This window comes from Schistocerca gregaria, chromosome 4 (genome assembly GCF_023897955.1).
Source record: "Schistocerca gregaria isolate iqSchGreg1 chromosome 4, iqSchGreg1.2, whole genome shotgun sequence".
NCBI lineage: Eukaryota > Metazoa > Arthropoda > Insecta > Orthoptera > Acrididae > Schistocerca > Schistocerca gregaria.
The window spans coordinates 214,170,480-214,190,574 of NC_064923.1; the positions used below are offsets into that span (position 1 = coordinate 214,170,480).

A 20,095-nucleotide genomic window follows, 5' to 3' on the forward strand; every position below is an offset into this window, starting at 1 on the left:
TACGTTAATCTTATTCTCACATATATCTCTGATACTTGACAAAAGTGTCTATACATTTATCTTCATGGCTATGTACAGGAATATGGTAATCTTATTAGGCGCAGACTGAAACTTGACTATAGACTGGTACAGATAATTGCAGACTGGTGTAGACAAATGCTGACTGACTAATCGGAGGTCTGTACGCTCGTTATAACACCTCGCGCGTTCATGTATCACAGCGCGAGTGCGATCCGTGAGGAGAAAAGGTTCTACATTAGCAGCAATCTCATTGGCTGCGTTACATATTAATACGCGGATCGGCGGAATCAGAATTTGGTCCGTTCCTATGACAGCGCCATCTCGTAGTGCGGAGGCGGACGAGCGCTGCGCCTGCGCTGTTGTGCTTAGCGGGGTGCGCTCTAGTGAGAAAGTTCTGTACGCGCTGACTACGCGAAACTATGTACACAACATTTTCACCTCAAATGTATTGAAGAATCTAATGAACCGGTTCCTCGCTGCAAACACGAGAAAAATCTAACTTTTTCGATTACTGCACCATTTACCTGGAACAGGAAAAATAATGTTTCATGTAAATCCTTTTTTTGGGTGGAATCAAAATCTGTAACAAAAATGGAGGATCCTCATTTGAAAATAAAATGACGGGCCTACCCTGCATGCGGGAGGGGGAAGGGGGCGAGGGCTAGGGTGTGGCCAATTTTAGCAGTCTGGTGGTCCCTGTGTAAATATACTATTAACTTTCATCACGAACATTTTTTCGTGCAATGCGTATTTTTCTAGGGATTTAGTTGTTCCATGCGAAACTTTGTTAACAAACATCTCGAAAACTTCTTGATTGATTTACTCGAAAAATTTTGCACGATACTGAAGCTACCGAATCTTTTAGTAAAAACTAAAAGTCTACAGAAAAAGTAACGACAAGTAGTGCGTAAGTGGCCTTGGAGCACTGCATTAACAGCCGAGAGCCGGTATCTGCCAATGTAGTGACTTGTGGGTCACAATAACAGAAACGCAAGTGGACTGCCAAGCCAGGAAAGCCGAGTGCAGGAGTAAAATGCACCGCACAGTGGTAACTGCGTAGCCAGCAGGGGAATGTCATCACACCAGGACAAGTCTGTTATTGTGGGCGATAGCAATAGATGACGGGTTTTGGTAACAAATTGCACCAGAGGCACATACATAAGTCATAAAATGAAGACGATGTGCATGTATATGCATACGCTGACGACATAGCCGTAGGTTCAACAGATATACAGAAGCTGCAGAGAATCATTGAGAAAATAGACAGATGGTGCAGTGAACACAAACTACACATTAACATAACAAAGACAGAAATGGTAATTTTCAGAAAAGGAGGCAAAGCACCCAAGAATGCGGAAATCGGCATCTGAGGACAAAAAATAAAAATCTCATCAGACTTTAAATACCTAGGAGTGACATTGCAACCAACAGCCAAATGCTTCACAAAACATACAACAGAACGTGCAGCCCAAGCAAAAATAGCAATACAGGACATCAAAAACATCCGCCTAGTCTATCTAGAAACAGCCATGAAATTATTTAACACAAAAATCTTGCCAATCCTGGCCTATGGGATGGAGGTTATATGGGACCACCTGACAGAAAAAAATCTAGAAACACTAGAAAAGGTAAAATCGACCTATCTAAAAGGAGCACTAGGCCTCTCAAAGACAACAAGATCTAGACTAGTGTACCTGCTAGCGAGAGAGACATTCCTAATTGAAGACATCAGACTTCGATATATAATGCCACACACCAGGGCTTCCAGAAAGCAACTGAAGATCATGGAGGACAAACGAAAAAAAATATGGCCGGAGTTCTATGGCACCGAAGCAATGACGAACCGCTCATGGACAGCACGAAATTTGGAACAGCGACACGTCGTAACTAGACTTTCTATTCACGGCATTCATCATCTAATCTGCAAAGACAAAACTTATCACAACCCAACCACAACATGTGTATGTGAACTGTGTAACGAAGCCTATGAACGATATCACATAGAACTGCAGTAAAAGAGTAAAATCGATAAATGAATATGCAAAAATGTAAAATGTAAATGTAAAATGTTAAACAAAGTAAGTGTATATGGCTATTTGGCTGCAATTTTATGAAATAAATAAGTCAATTTCAAGACAGGGGATCACTTCTCATTGCCAGAGACCAGTAGAAAACCTTTGAACTACAGAAAAACCTTAGGTGATCACCGATAATCCGGATTTCTGCATCCATAGAGCCACCAACAATAACCGTTTGTCAACGGATGTGGCCTATTATTGTATAGCGAACTGTCCAAGTAAATCATATAAGACTGGTGGTAATGTTGGATGCAAAACACTAAAAGCTGCTTTAATTTCAGAGACACATACGAAGGCAATCAATGTGGACAAACACATCCAACTGCAACTGTTCCGGAAGACAAAATAGCCTTTGTAGCAGTAGCGCCAGTGCTTTATGCTATTTAAGTATTGAGACGTACACGATGGCATCAGATGGTGAAAGTTTTATTTACGCCTGAGTTTTGGGGCATTGGTGATGGCGTACAGCGCAGCCGGCACACTTGCTTCCACAGTATTAACTACACACACAGATTTCTTGCAATACTGTACCTGTGGCATAGATCATTCAAATGGGTCAAATGGCTCTAAGCACTATGGGACTTAACTTCTGAGGTCATCAGTCCCCTAGAACTTAGAACTACTTAAACCTAACTAACCTAGTGACGTCACACACATCCATGCCCGAGGGAGGATTCGAACCTGCGACCATAGCGGTCGCGTGGTTCCAGACTGTAGCGCCTAGGGGACTGATGACCTCAGCATTTAAGTCCCATAGTGCTCAGAGCCATTTGAACGTTTCTTTTTATATATATGACAGATGAAATTTTAAGGAATACTAAAGATGAAATGGAAATAAGGCCAGTACATTTTGACAAAGACATTAGCATAAAGAGGACAACTATAACTGCAAAAATTTAGCCTGTGTTCAGTTTCACAAGTAATGGTAACACATTACCGTACTAGCAACAGCATGATTAGTGGGCCAGAGTTAAGACTTGTATTTCGTAACGTGCTATAAAATTATCAATTATCACTCCATTTCCTACTTGTGTTTCTGGAATTTGATGTGTTACTTCTGTCACTCGGAAAGATATGCGACGAATGTATTCCAGTTTAGGACATATTGAGAATTCCTATGGATAACAATAACACATTGAAGAGCCAAAGAAACTGGAACACCTGCCTAATATCGTGTAGGACCCCCGCGAGCACGCAGAAGTGCCGCAACAAGACGTGGCATGGACTCGAGTAATGTCTGAAGTAGTGCTGGAGGGAACTGACACCAGGAATCCTGCAGGGCTGTCCATAATTCCGTAAGTGTAAGAAGGAGTTGCGATCTCTTCTGAACTCCACGTTGCAAGGCAACCCAGATATGCTCAATGAATGTCTGGCGAGTTTGGCGACCAGCGGAAGTGTTTAAACTCAGAAGAGCGTTCCTGGAGCCACTCTGTAGCAATTCAGGACGTGTGGAGTGTCGTATTGTCCTGCTGGAGTTTCCCAAGTCCGTCGGAATGCATAATGGACGTAAATGGATACAGGTGATCAGACAGGATGCTTACGTACGTGTCACCTGTCAGAGTCATATCTAGAAGCATCAGGCGTCCCATATTACTCCAACTGCACACGCCCCACACTATTATAGAGCCTCCACCAGTTTGAACAGTCCTCTGCTGATATGCACGTCCATGGATTCATGGGGTTGTCTCCATACCTGCACACGTCCATCCGCTCGATACAATTTGAAACGAGACTCGTCCGATCAGGCAACATGTTTCCAGTCATCAACAGTCCAATTTTTGTGTCGACGGACCTAGGCGAGGCGTAAAGCTTTATGTCGTGAAGTCATTAAGGGTACACGAGTGGGCCTTCGGCTCCGAAAGCCCATATCGATGATGTTTCGTCGAATGGGTCGCACGCTGACACTTGTTGATGGCCCAACACTGAAATCTGCAGAAATGTGCTGAAGGGTTGCACGTCTGTCACGTTGAATGATTCTCTTCAGTTGTCGTTGATCCCGTTCTTGAAGAATCATTTCCTGCCGCTGCGATGTCGGAGATTTGATGTTTTACGGGATTCGGAATATTCATGGTACACTCGTGAAATTGTTGTACGGGAAAATTCCCTCTTCATTGCTGCCGACTATAACACTACGTTCAAACACATTTAAATCTTTCTAACCTGCCACTGTAGCAGCAGTAACCGATCTTACACCTGCGCCAGACACGTGTTGTTTTATATAGGCGTTGCCGACCGCGGCGCCGTGTTCTGCCTGTTAGCATACCTCTGTATAATAATATAATATAATATAATAATACCTCTGTATAATAATAATAATAAATCGGAAACAAATCGACATGGTACTTATTTGGTAGTTCTGAACGACATCCATCGTCAACGGCCTTTTTTTCATCTCCCTATTCATTTGTCAGTACGTATTTTAAAAAATATTCACTCCCTCAATATAGCCAGCCTGTGTGACCGAGCGGTTCTAGGCGCTTCAGTCTGGAACCCCGCGACCGCTAAGGTTGCAGGTTCGAATCCTGCCCCGTGCATGGATGTGTGTGATGTCCTTAGGTTGGTTAGGTTTAAGTAGTTATAAGTTCTAGGGGACTGATCGCCTCAGATGTTAAGTCCCATAGTGCTCAGAGCCATTTGAGCCATTAGAACTCCCTCAATACAGAATATAACAAACACAAATGTAATGTAGCTCCTTTACAAGGTGTCATAGTTTCATTGTTCGCTAAAATTACTGTGTTTGCATAAAGGAATTCACTATATTAAGTATTAGGTCTCTCAAACCAATACGCTTGCCACAACACAAAAGTACAGATTAAATACATATCACCATCTTTTATACTCACTGACAACCCGCTTGTAGTCCAATAATCGCACCAGGATGCTACTCAAACCGACTACCACCGCCGGAATGCTGCATACGATCATTGAGTTGATGTAGACCCTTTCGTTTGTCAGATACTGCAAGAGAAAGAGGTTTGCATATTAGTTTGGCGATTCAGTGTTCGTATAGTCAAATAGCAACAATAAATTTAAACTAGTTAATGTTCTGAGAATCTGACTGTAACGCCTACACTAAGATGAAATACAGCATTTACAGTACAATCTGTACTGCACACCGAGCCACACAGTTACTAAGATAGCGTGGGATGTACACATACTATCGAGACTTTACTACACCTAAATCCCGTGCGAACTCACTCTATGTTTGGTGTTCAGTTTTAACCAACCAACCATCGAGAAAGTAACATCCATAATACATCTGGATGCCATTGACACTTCGGCGTGATTTAGTAATAATAATTCGTCTTCCCAGGTTCTGCACAGCATGGGAAATCTATCAAAAACACGAATTACTCGGATAACTGCAAAATCTTTGTGGCGAGAAAGGGTCGTAGCAAACTGAGCAAATAAGAAAAAAAATGAATTTTTGCCACTTCCATTTGACAGTCGTTGTAGACCAATATTTGTCTGTCATATAACTGGAGACCCATTTTAAATACAGACGAATGATGTTCTATGAAACACATTCAAGTTCAAAATGGTTTAAATGGCTCTAAGCACTATAGGACTTAACATCTGAGGTCATCAGTCCCCTAGACTTAGAACTACTTAAACCTAACTAACCTAAGGACATCTCACACATCCATGCCCGAGGTTGGATTCGAACCTGTGACAGTAGCAGCATCGCGGTTCTGGACTGAAGCGCCTAGAACCAATCGGTCGCAACGGCAGGCGACATTCAAGTAATTGCATCTACGTATTCACTTTATGAGGTGGTGAAACACCTCTATGAACAGGTACAGAATCTGATAATGGACACCATAACTCACTTCAGAGTTGTAATGCGGATTGAACACTCCACGTAACACCAGATACGACAGTTCTTTGTTAATAGAATTTACTAAGAGTCACGTGCTCTTATAGAAAATAGACATGGCGAAGAACAGACAGTGCTGAAAATTAAATGGCCAACATTTTATTAAACAAAGAAACGTTAGGCGATATGTCGTCAAAATAACTTCACAATTTCAAGTGATCCGTGTTATAGGACAAGAAGTCAAAAGTAGTTCATGTTGCTCTATTTAACAATATGGAGACATACCAAATTAAAATAAACTATTGTATTTAAGGTACAGTCGTGGACAAAACGAGTGAGACCCCTCGCCTTTTCGTTATGCTGAGGCGCACAGCTTGAAAGTCTGCTACACAGCATAACAGGCAAGGTGATGAAGTGCTACCAACATACTATGCACAGGCGTGAAATTGAAAACTATCTGAACTTTGTCAGATTGTTTTCAATCATGTCTAAGACTATATTAATGCTGATTAGTGTGTTAAATACAACACGTAACTATAAGATATAAATGAAATAAGAAATGCTAATTAGTATGAACTGTACTAATAAAAATAAATTCAGCTTATCGAGATAACATAACTGTTTTAGCAGGACAAAGTACTCCAGATCGATACGAATTAGCAAAATATTATGCACATTCGGCCACGAAACGGTCTGTGTCAATGTTCAGACCTGTCATACTGGATTACCGTTGCTGACCTACCATGAAAGTGTGCAAATTTGGCAATGCATGAATATTCTTAACGAAATCCATTTAAAAGTCAATTCAATAAACGGCGACATGGGTGCCAAACGTATTCTACAATGTTTCGAATTCTCCATTACACTCGCCACAGCCAGGAAACGTTCATTAGCCGGAGTGTTTCTTAAGCTATGGGAATGATCGCATTTCTAAAACGAGGTGGTATTAATACTAGGATCTGAATTACCACGTGCATAGGCAAATGGATTTTATTTACTTTCCTGTAAACGTGATTTGGACCGAAAGCGTAGCGACAATTAATATGCTAATGTATCGACTGCAACTAGAACATTTCGAATAAAGAGTAGGGGGAATTATTTATGCGGCCTCACCTTCAGTAACTGTCGTAGCTATTTTCGTTGTTAGAATTTGGTCACCTAAATAGGTAAAAATGGAACCCTACTAGTGTCACTTTCTTGACCGTCTATCTGTCTACCCAACCCTTAAAACCCGTTTACCTCGAGACCGGGTAGACATAATAAGCGGAAATGTATCGCACTTACTGCGGAATGCGGTCCCTTTGTAGCGTAAAAAAGTGAGCTTCTATGTGAGCAATCTAAAGCTACGGCTGTTTATGTAAGGAAATTTACGAAACGGTAATCCAGTATGATTGGTCTGAACGTTGACACAGACCGTTTCGCGTCTGAATGCGCATAATATTTTGCTAAATCGTAACGATTTGGTGTAATTTGTCTTACTAAAACAGTAATGTTATCTCGATAAGCTGAAATTCAGTTTTATTTGTACAGTTCATACTAACTAGCGTTACTTCTCTCATTTATATCTTATATTTACGTGTTGTGCTTAACACACTAATCAGCATTGATATAGTCTTAGACATGATCGAAAACAGTCTAACCAAGTTCTGATAGTTCTTCAATTTCACGCCTGTGCATAGTATGTTGGTAGCACTTCGTCGCCTTGCCTGTTATACTGCGTAGCAGACTTTAAAGCTGTGCGGATCAGCATAACGAAAAGGCGAGGGCTCTCGCTCGTTTTGTCCACGACTGTACATATTACCCATACATAGACACAATAAAGTTCATTATAGAACGTCTCCGGAAGTGCTGGGTTTCAGACTTGTGATCTTCAAAGCAATGATATTCAGAACATTTTTCTCCCCGCAGATATTTGCTGCGACAAAAGATATTACTTGGACAATAAAATTCAAGGCAAATGGTACACTGAGCACTGTCTTTGGCTCGTAGTAATGAGCTTCTTGTACTGTATGGCGGACGACGGTGATGAGTTGGCCCGGTTGCCCGCGCAGGATACGGTGGACGATGCGCAGTGTCCAAAGCGCTGAACGAGTTCATTCATTTATTCAGAAGGTGGAGCCGACAAGTGTGTTCCATATTTCGGCGAATGAGCGGTGACAGAATCGAGGCGCACGCACTGAAATTTTTCTAAAACGATTTTTCAAAAAACTGTTCGGTAAAAAAAATTTCATATCTGCTTAACTTGTGGCTTTATATGTAATATTCATAATGACGTGCCCATTATTTCGTTGATGGTGATAGTTATTGTGATATTTTTGTGGAAATGAGACACTGCGAAAAATTCGTAGAAGTTTTCAATGAGATATAGAGGTCGCTATGATCTTGCGTTTGGTGCATATTACATAATATGTTGTTGTATATGAAATTTAGCTGACATACTGAATTTTTCTTATACTTGGAAAGATGTATTTGTCACCAATCTCGAGAAAGTTTATTTTAAGTAGCACACAGATTTGCGATTGCGCGCGCCAGCGATGAAGCCAGATTGAAATATTTTCAATATAACTCGTATTTCGCTGACGGTTTCAAATACTGAAATGAATTTTTTGCAAATCATAGACTACAAAGAGGAGAGTATTTTTCCATATCTTTATTATGCAAAACTTCGTTACATGTCGTTATGACAGCAAACTGATTGTTCTGTACGGACAAGTTACCCTGTAACTGCAATATATGTTCTGAAGACGGGCAGCTAGCCCGAAACCGGTAATTGAAAATGAATAATACTGATCGAAGACTGAAACGCCATATTTTATGAAACGAAAAATGGTATGGGCTTTGCAACAACACAAGAAAAGACCTTACACGTTTGTTTTCTTTTGTTTTTCTTTTGTTTTTTTATTTATTTTTTTCTTTGCACTGCGGATGTGCTTTTTCACAAGCTGCTGACCTTACTTTTTCTCAGTTGCTCACTTAATAAAACACTGTTTCAGAATTCCCTCACAATAGTGTTTGCAAAACACGTTAGTGAGGTGAGACTGTAAACTTCGCTGTGTTTTGGCAAAAGAAACAGATTTTAACTTGGCAACCAGTGAAACGTGTAGGATTTACTAAAATTTGCTCTTCATGATGCTTCTCTCGAAATTATAAATGACTAACAAGCCAGGCCAAAATAAATTGCTGCATTTTCAGCGAAATTCTTGTTAGATGCTAACCATATCAGAGGTGACAGTGGATCTTTTTGAATCGTCACTATGAAAATGTGAGCATAGGCGTTAGTTCAGAACCGCACGTCCTCTCCAGCGTCCAGTATTTCCCCTACAACACCTGTCAATAACCCCCACCCCTACCGATCTCCCCATGCGTATCCTGCAGTCTGCGCATCTACCGACCACGACATTCTGTCGGACTATACTCGGAAAGTTACACAAAGCTAAGACCTCCAGATCAAAAGAAACTTTAACGTCTCCATCGGCGTCTGTGCACTCTTGGAAAATTTACACCTTCCGGTTTGGAGAGGGGACGAATAAGTTCTACAACTCCAAATGCAGAGGAGGACATTCCAGGTTTCTTTTACACACCTCTTATCAGCACACACAGGTTAGCTTCGCAAGTGAATGTTCCTCATACGACTATCTGGAGACAGTTGCAAGAGCAACAGTTATGTGCTTATCATTTGCAACGAGTACAGGACTGCCATAGCAGATTACACTGCACACTTCAGTCATACGGCTCACGGTACTTGGATCAAAAGTTTCCTGGTCAATAGACAGTTGGAGATGGCCCCGCTACTTGACCTCCATGCTCATGTAATCTGAAACTCATTCATTTCTACTTGTTTTGTCACTGGTACCTGTAATCACTTCAGAATCGAACCACAGCTGGTTGTGAGGAACTGCACAATACTTCAGGAATTTAGGATCATTGTTGCAGGCCCATGAGATGTCGGTGGAGAACACCACTAGAAATGTCGAACATTTTCTGTGAAAGCACCTCGGTGTGTGTGTGAAATAAAACTGTTTCAATGACTATCGCTGTTTCGAACGCCATAACTCGGAAACCATCATTTCCAGGCAGACCGTATAACAAACTTTTTTTGGTATATATGTGGGGTACATACCTGAATTCAGAACCTCTTTTTTTGAAATACTTCATAGATGAAGGGGGTCAAAATTTAACGGCGCAAACAGGGAAAGATATTACAGGTATGAAGCGAGCAAAACAAAAAGAAATCTCAAATGGGTAAAGTCACCTATTGAATAGAAGATGAAAGTATCCAACAATGTTAGTAACATCATATGACATTTTGTACTATAAATCTACTCGAACATATTTTCTAGAAACTCTGTGGAGATTCAGTGTAAACATGATTAAAGTAAAAATTGAAAACAAGTATGAAGAGTAGAAAATGAACATATGTTGGCTACACACTACATTTCGACAGTTAATGTGATGGATGCACAACAACAGAGAGAAAACTGCACAAGCATCCGAAGATTTACTTAAATGATTGTACAGTTAGAGAGATTAATCAGACACACAGATCAGTACTAATAAAAATTATGACACTACGGAGGTAATATCCGATGAGATGTGCAAATCCATACAAACTATGATGAAAGGAAAGGTACCAGGAAATTGTGTTTGAGTACCGTTGAAATAAGGTATATTTCTGTTGATAGTAATGACAGTGTCGAGAGGGCTCTCAACAATGGAGATATACGTTTCCGTCGTAATAGTATGTTCCATGCCTGTGTGTGTTCATTGTGTAAGGAGGGATTTACTTTGTCGTTAATAAACATTCCTTACATGGTAGCACCCTGTGGTTGTGGACTAAAAGAAGACTGTTATTCGAAAATTGTGCTCTTTAAAATAGGGAATGGCTGACATTAACATACCAGTGTTTGATGAAAAGGACCACGGGAATTGCAAACGGCGAATGGAAATTTATCTGAAAATGAAGAAGTGCTATACAGTGGCTTCAAGAGCAGAAATGAGCACTTGAGACGAAGAGAACCTGACCACAGTGAGCTACATATATGGAGCAATTTTGAACAAGTAACTGTAATTTGTGAGTGATAAAGAAGCTTCATTTGAGACAATGAAAAAGTTCTGTGAATTGCACTCCAATGAACTGACAGCTCTGCAGACTGTGCGCCAAAACAAACAGGACAAACTAATGCTATAGTGACCAGCAAAATTCTTTAATATTCTTGGAAAAAATAGCAGTGAAGGAATTAAAATTATTAGGTACGAAAGTGACGGAAAAGGAAAAGGAAAACCAAAACTGCAAGTAGAGAACCATTTGGGAATCTTTGAACTATATCGAGTACTCTATCGACGTTTTGAAAGAAGGAGACCTGACAGGCGAATACGTTAAAAATAAAATTCAAATGACAGATTTAAAAGCCAAAGATGGAACTGTTGGTGTAAAATCCCATACGTTTCACGCTGAAAGGAAACCAGTACGTACCGTCACGACCAGTTGTATTACAGATGTAGCAAACCATGACATTTCAAGAGGGGTTATCACCAGCCAGGGGACAGCAGAGATCCATGGACATGTGATAGACATCATGGAGAAGGCAGTTGCAGCAGTCGGCAACATGAGAGCAACGTAGTGGAGGTAACAACTGGTCATGTCGCCGAGGTGAACTGTATGGTTCAAGAGGCAGTCGTCATAAGGACATCGAGGACATCAACAGAATGGAAACAGAACGAGCAGTTTTGTAATGGAGGTACAACCTATGATGACATGGAGTAATGTGGAGTCAGGTAACAACATACAGATTGATATATTACCACATAGTGGTTTCACAGTTCATGTTGTTAATGATGAAAACTACACTCCTGGAAATTGAAATAAGAAAACCCCGTGAATTCATTGTCCCAGGAAGAGGAAACTTTATTGACACATTCCTGGGGTCAGATACATCACATGATCACACTGACAGAACCACAGGCACATAGACACAGGCAACAGAGCATGCAGCAATGCAGGCTGCTATTCTCCCATGGAGACGATCGTAGAGATGCTGGATGTAGTCCTGTGGAACGGCTTGCCATGCCATTTCCAACTGGCGCCTCAGTTGGACCAGCGTTCGTGCTGGACGTGCAGACCGCGTGAGACGACGCTTCATCCAGTCCCAAACATGCTCAATGGGGGACAGATCCGGAGATCTTGCTGGCCGGGGTAGTTGACTTACACCTTGTAGAGCACGTTGGGTGGCACGGGATACATGCGGACGTGCATTGTCCTGTTGGAACAGCAAGTTCCCTTGCCGGTCTAGGAATGGTAGAACGATGGGTTCGATGACAGTTTGGATGTACCGTGCACTATTCAGTGTCCCCTCGACGATCACCAGAGGTGTACGGCCAGTGTAGGAGATCGCTCCCCACACCATGATGCCGGGTGTTGGCCCTGTGTGCCTCGGTCGTATGCAGTCCTGATTGTGGCGCTCACCTGCACGGCGCCAAACACGCATACTACCATCATTGGCACCAAGGCAGAAGCGACTCTCATCGCTGAAGACGACACGTCTCCATTCGTCCCTCCATTCACGCCTGTCGCGACACCACTGGAGGCGAGCTGCACGATGTTGGGGCGTGAGCGGAAGACGGCCTAACGGTGTGCGGGACCGTAGCACAGCTTCATGCAGACGGTTGCGAATGGTCCTCGCCGATACCCCAGGAGCAACAGTGTCCCTAATTTGCTGGGAAGTGGCGGTGCGGTCCCCTACGGCTCTGCGTGGGATCCTACGGTCTTGGCGAGCATCCGAGCGTCGCTGCGGTCCGGTCCCAGGTCGACGGGCACGTGCACCTTCCGCCGACCACTGGCGACAACATCGATGTACTGTGGAGACCTCACGCCCCACGTGTTGAGCAATTTGGCGGTACGTCCACCCGGCCTCCCGCATGCCCACTATACGCCCTCGCTCAAAGTCCATCAACTGCACATACGGTTCACGACCACGCTGTCGCGGCATGCTACCAGTGTTATAGACTGCGATGGAGCTCCGTATGCCACGGCAAACTGGCTGACACTGACGGCGGCGGTGCACAAATGCTGCGCAGCTAGCGCCATTCGACGGCCAACACCACGGTTCCTGGTGTGTCCGCTGTGCCGTGCGTGTGATCATTGCTTGTACAGCCCTCTCGCAGTGTCCGGAGCAAGTATGGTGGGTCTGACACACCGGTGTCAATGTGTTCTTTTTTCCATTTCCAGGAGTGTATTTTGCTGAATGCATAACTTTAAGTCTTTCCAGGTCAAATAAATGCATAAATAAATAAATAAATAAAATACCCTGTGAATAGAAACTGCAGATGGTGACGTCTTGTACACTGAAAAGAAATATAATTTGTTGTTTTTTAGTTTATGACTACATGATTCCAACTGAACTGAAAAATGAATTTTACGTCAAAGACATAGGTAGAAGTTTAATTAGTTGCGCCAGGATAACAGAAAAACATAAAACTTGATCTATAAGGAATATCTCAAAAGTTTTTGAGCAAGACAGTAACTTACTTAAGATTATTTTGGGAGAGGATAGGCTGTACAAAATGACAGATAGTATTTATAATAAAGAGATCAGTATAAGTTGTGTGAGCAGTAAGGATAGCGTGTCAGAAAAGGAGAAATGACAAGTAAATTTTAATAATTCGACTACATTGTGTAAATATCGGTTAGCAGATGGATTGCTGACAAATTTAGAATCAGAATTTATAAATTGTGAAGTTTGTATTGAAAAAATGCACAATTTATTCTTTGAAAAATTAACAACACAGCAAACGAAAAATTAGAGGTTATTCATGTTGATCTGAATGAGCCACACTTCACTCACAGATTTGCACAGGGAAAGTTATTCACTTTTAAAAGACTATGGTAAAGCAGCTGCACTCTACTCCACCATCAAATCTAAAAATCAAGTTCATGATTGTTTTGTGGAACACATTAATGAAACTAAAACTTTAACTTGTAAAACTGTTAAGAAATGTAGATGTGACACAGGAACGGAATATTTAAATTTATATGTCTATCAGTTTATAAGACAGAAAGGAACATTTGAAATTTATGTCATCCCTAAGTACATGAATTAAATGGTCCATCTGAAACATACAACAGGTCAATTAGGGATAAGTCATGATACCCATTAGTTGAAGCAACGGCAGATAGGAGATTGAGGCCTGAAGAGTTTGTGCTGTTGTGTACCTTAAAAAGAGAACAGCAACTATAACCCATTATGACATTGTTTGGGAAGAAATCTAATGAAACACTTACAGTTGCGTGTAATAGAATTTTTGTATTTGTGCCAGAATAACTGAAAAAAGTCAAAGTAGGATCGTAAAGCACACTTGGGTATTTTAACAGGCTACTGTGAAGGTGGATACCGAGTGTTGTTTAACATTAAAGATTTTAGTTTCCAGAAATGTTAATTCTATGGAAGAGGCCATCAGGTGAACATTTTAGTGATTCTGAGTGCAAAAGCATAGAATATGAATCTGTAAATGAACAAATGGAAGAAAGGAGATCAAGCGAACATAAAAAAGGATAAGAATACGAGTTGAGAAAGTCTAGAGCACACAGAGTGCCTGATAGATTTAATGATTATGCCATGATTAATTTCATTTATGTAAACTTACGTAGTGCTGAAAGTCCAGAAAAATGAGGCAATGAACAGTAATGAGTCAAAAGTTTGGAAAGAAACAAACGATAAAGAAATGTAATGCTTGAGTGAATTTAAATGTTCTTGATGTACGGTGGATTTTTACAAGAAAATCAGTTAACACTTGTAAAACAAGATTAGTTGTAAGTGGATTTCAACAAAAAGAAATTGTGGATGATATTTATTCAACAGATGGTATGGTAAAAATATTGAAACTTTTGTTGTCATACTGTTGTCAAAAGGACTTAACTGAAGAACTAATGGAGAGATAGAAAGCATTTCGAAATGGTAAAGTTTTTAAGCAATTTATGTAAAGCAACTTCCAGGATACGTGAATGACACACAAAGAGTTTATGAGTCATTTAAGGCCTTATATGGTTTGAGATAAATTCCTAGAGAGTGATAAGACTGTCTGTATGAGTTTCTAAACGGCCTAATGTTTTCATAATGGCAAATTATATAGTCTATATATGTGTCTTTGTTCATGGTTTGCTAATTTGGGTAAAAGTAAAGAGAAAGTACACAGAATAAAGAATCTGTTATCCAAGTAATTAAAAAAACTTTGGCTAATATTGACTATAATTACGTAAAGAATATAAGGAAAGCTAGACTCAAACTCTGGCTAAGGAATATCGGACTGAGCATTCAGAGTTGAACTTTACACCAACAGGAGTTAATATGCAAATAAAACGAGGACAACATGCGAGTCAAGTTAATAAGTAAGATAGGTGCTTTCCTGTAAATTAGCGCAGGAACAACATTATGAACTATTTGAGTAGAATTTAAATTTGTTGAAATGATACTTTAAGTGTGATTTGTGAGTACACAAAGAAGAGCTTAACTTAACACATGGAGGTATTAAAAATATGTATCTAAAAGAAAGAAGGAGAAGTGGATTTAATACTCCATCAACTTCAGGGTCATTAGAGATGGAGCACAAGCTCGGATAGTGTCAAGGATGGGAAAGGAAACCTGCCATGCCTTTTCAAAGGAAACTTCCTGGCATTTGCCTGGAGAGACTTAGGGAAACTATGGAAAACCTAAACCTGGATGGCTACATTATTTTGTGGACGCAGATTACACAGGTGATTGTGTAAATTGTAAGCCTGCATTAAGATATGTAATTAAATTACTTGAAAATGCAATTTTTTGGAAATCTAAGAAACAAGGAATCATTACAAAATCCACTTTTTCTGAGTATGTACCTTTGTCAGAAACTGTCATTGAGATCAAGTTAATTCTGATGTTCTGAGTATTTCGATGTAAAGTATGATAACCGTGTTAAAGTAAATAAAGATAGGAGCAGCCAATATTGGTGCATATGGTAACATTACTAAAAATTCATCGTATATTAAAGTAAAGTACCATTGTCTGAACGTTATTTGAATGGAATTATACAGACTTGTAAAGCAGATTCAGAAAACAAGGAGCAGACATATTTACCAACTCTTTAAGTAGGAACAGACATAGAAAATTACGAGAAATGTTGAACGTAATTTCATTGCATCATAAATGAAAAGAGTAATGATGGAATATGGTACATTTATATCAGCAGGGTCGAGAGTACTCTAAACAACGTATACACATGTTTACAGCAGAACAGTCAGCACCGTGCCATGTATGTGTTCACTATATAAAGAGAGATGTAATTTATATTGTTTCTACTTTGTCGTTAGTAAATTTTCTTATCAAATACAAATGGTTGAAAACTACAGGCGAAGTAATACAAAAAAAACTCTAATCATTTACGGAATGTTGGCGAAAGAAATCGATTCTCGTAAGTGCAACAGTGTGACAACCAGAAGCCAGAACTCTGTCACAATGCCTGTTTAAATGCATTAAATCTATTTACAATTTGAACGTGAATCTAAACAACTTACATATTTGTGATTGAAACGTTCCTGTTTTGTGTTGCCTTTCTTTGCCTTTTTTGTATGAGTACCTAATTGCCGAAATAAAAGTCTTTTGTTCCCTTTTTAATTATTATATATTCCTTCATTATTAAAAGAGAGGATATAGAATCAGCCGCGAAAATGAATCTGGTGTAAATACTGGTGATGCACAATTTGGAAACTGACCACCAGCAACAGACGCCGAGTCATCACCAACAGATTGTTCTTCTCAACTTCAAGATAATCAGCAAAATGTACCTTTTAGTACCGATATAGGATTATACGAAGGTGGGCTTACTGAAGAGACTAAACTAAAAATTGTAAACAGCATGTTATGGAAGTCTCAGGACCAAAAGTCTCAAAGACCAAAATTTCGTTTAGCTGCAGGAATTATCGTAATTATACGAGAAGAGGTCAGAAAATTGAACGATTTTGCAGTGCTATTCCCCTACTTTAAATGTCGTGTGTTGTGTAGCGTGGTGGTAATAGGAAATGGAGAAATTGAATGGCGTTGTGGATAAATCAATGAGTACATCAATAGATGAGTTCTAACCTGAATTACAGTATGTGAATTTCAGAGTTTTCATATTTGTTCTTTGAAGGTTTATTCGTAAAAAGGGCCTAAAATTTATATGGGGCCAATGTTCTGTACAACATACGTGAGCAGGCAGTGAACTACGAAATGAAAATTTCGTTTTTAAACATGTCATTTTAACGAAACACAAAAATGCACTTTCCAAGGCTACTGGGAATAAGATTCCTTTGCTTCCAATGGCAATTGCAACATTTAATCCAAAATCAGTATTACCATTCGACTTACGTGAAGCTTTTGTTGATGCCCGTATCTCTTTTCTGGAAAGTGCACAATTTTACATTAAAACAGTCTTTGAGTATTTGGATGGATCTGTCACCACTGACTCAAGTTTGCGGAGATGTTGCTTAAATGAAATTTCTGATGAAATAATGAAAATTATTAAAAATGAGGTAAAAAAATTGTATTTCACTTGACAAGTCACCTGATCCTACAGGTCGTTTTATTGCCATTGTCATTGTTGGTTCATTAGATCTCCAGAAGTCAAATCATAATAAAAGTATTCATACTTGAACAGTGCCTGGAAAAAGTTTACATTTCAACCATCATATGGTTATTTAAGAATTCATTACAGTGAATGTAGTCTGAAGAAATTCAATACAACGTATTGTGTTTCGTCTCAGATGCTGCAACCTTGCAAGGTTGGCGGCAACCTTAAAAGCGCTATTTCCAAACATGCTTCAGGTGGACTGTGTAGCACATGCTTTTTACAGAGTGTCAGAAGAGATAAGAAGCTCCTTTCTGGATGTCGACAAACGGATTTCCAGTATCAAGAAGATACTTGTGGGAGCCCAGTTAAGGATTCAGACATTTAAAGACACTGCAGCAGATGTAGCCTTGCCTCTTCAACTTTTCGTAATAATATGGGGAATGTAGATTTTAGCAGCATTTTAGTACACTTCGGATTTCGCAAGTATAAGATGGTCATCACTCTGGAGCATAAAGCATCTTCAACTGTAACAACAGAGAAATGTCACGAATATTCGGAAGCGAAACCTGACCGAACTTCAATGTCGGCGAGTTCCTGATTCAAGTGATTTGTCAGTTTCAAGAAACAGGGCAGCCTTTGAGGAAGTCAGTAAGCATTGTGGATGATGGAGTTCAAAGACTGTTGATTGTGCCAGAGAGATGGGACTCATTACTTATGGAAAAGTGTAAATTGGTGTTGACTGGTGATTGTGCCAGAGAGATGGGACTCATTACTTATGGAAAAGTGTAAATTGGTGTTTTCTAAAAATCTTGATCTTGACAAGCTTACAGGCATTTCAAAAATTATACAGAGTAACAATTATATTGTAGCAGAATAGCAGAAGTGGTGGGCAGAGGGGAGAGGAGAGAAGGAGGGGGAGAGGAGGAGCATAGGGGGAGGGAGGAGGCAGAGAGTGCACTGGTATGTGTTCTGATGTGACCTTTGCTATACTGAACAAAGGATCCCACCAATTAAATTAAAAATGTTTACTGTGTTATGTGAAAGATAAACTAGGGCTCCAAAAATTGAGTGCATATTACATACTGTGCTGTAGCTGACCGGTTAGCGTGGCTGACAGCCACGCAGTAGATACAGGTTCGATTCTCTGTACTGCGAGGGATTTTTACTTCGGGAGAAGACTGGCACGGGATGCACTCAGTCTCGTGAAACTAACCGAAGAGCTACTCGACCGATAATTACCAGTTACAAGCTCGAGTAACCCGACAACGGACGGGAGAGTGGTGTGCTGACCATGTGTCCTGCATCTCACATTCGATGACGCCATTGGCATAGGATGACACGACGGTCGGTCGAGCCCAACTTGCCTGTCTGCTGCCAGAACGCGAAACTTTACCTTACGGCACAGTCAACTGTGTGAATCATAATGTATTTGGGCTTGCCTCCGCTCTTCGTTTTCCTTTACCTTGATTCCTTATCGACATGGTGTCATATGAAGCCTTTTAAACTGTGTTTGACTTCTATAGATCCATGTATTATAATTACACTACTGGCCATTAAAATTGCTACACGAAGAAGAAATGCAGAAGATAAATGGGTATTCATTGGACAAATATATTATACTAGAACTGACATGTGATTACATTTTCACGCAATTTGGGTGCACAGATCCGGAGGAATCGGTACCCAGAACAACCACCTCTGGCTGTAATAACGGCCTTGATACGCCTGGGCATTGAGTCAAACAGAGCTTGGATGGCGTGTACAGGTACAGCTGCCCATGTTGCTTCAACACGATACCACAGTTCATCAATAGTAGTGACTGGAATATTGTGAGGAGCCAGTTGCTCCGCCACCATTGACCACACGTTTTCAATTGGTGACAGATCTGGAGAATGTGCTGGCAAGGGCAGCAGTCCAACATTTTCTGTATCCATAAAGGCAACGCGAGCAGCAATGACGCGATACCATAAACCGCAATCGCGAAAGGCTACAATCCGACCTTAAATAAAGTCGGAAACGTGATGGTACGCACTTCTTCTCCTTACACGAGTCATCACAACAACGTTTCACCAGGCAACGCCGGTCAACTGCTGTTTGTGTATGAGAAATCGGTAGGATACTTTCCTCATGTCAGCACGTTGTAGGTGTCGCCACCGGCACCAACCTTGGGTTAATGCTCTGAAAAGCTAATCATTTGCATATCACAGCATCTTCTTCCTGTTGGTTAAATTTCGGGTCTGCAGCACGTGAACTTCGGTGTGTAACAATTTTAATGGCCAACAGTGTATAAATGTCGGTTTTAAAAGATAGAATGGAGCACTGGCTTAAACATGTTGCAATGAAAACTGCATCCAAAGTTCAAAGGTGGTTTGCACGGAAGATGTGGCGTCAGTCTTAAAGAATTCCAATCAGATTACGAGATTCAAAAAGGTGATGCAACGATTTCAAGCTGCATGCTTTCAAACAGGAGGACATCTCATGATTCACTATAGATAAAAAAAGATAGAATGAGAATCTTACATTAGTCTCAGATTTGTTGATTTCAACGTCTCACCTCTGTCCTTGTTATTTAGCAAGCTACTTACGAGTAGTGCCATGCTAC

The 20,095-nt window shown here is 40.5% G+C and overlaps 1 protein-coding gene across 1 annotated transcript in view; it reads right to left on the reverse strand.

Moving 5' to 3' along the window:
- Positions 1 to 20,095, reverse strand: part of LOC126267657 (uncharacterized) — a 133,760-nt gene that overhangs the window by 34,858 nt on the left and 78,807 nt on the right. The window contains exon 9 of the mRNA XM_049972956.1: positions 4,943 to 5,057. Within this exon, the coding sequence (XP_049828913.1) occupies positions 4,943 to 5,057 (115 nt within the window). The remainder of the gene's footprint in view (positions 1 to 4,942; positions 5,058 to 20,095) is intronic.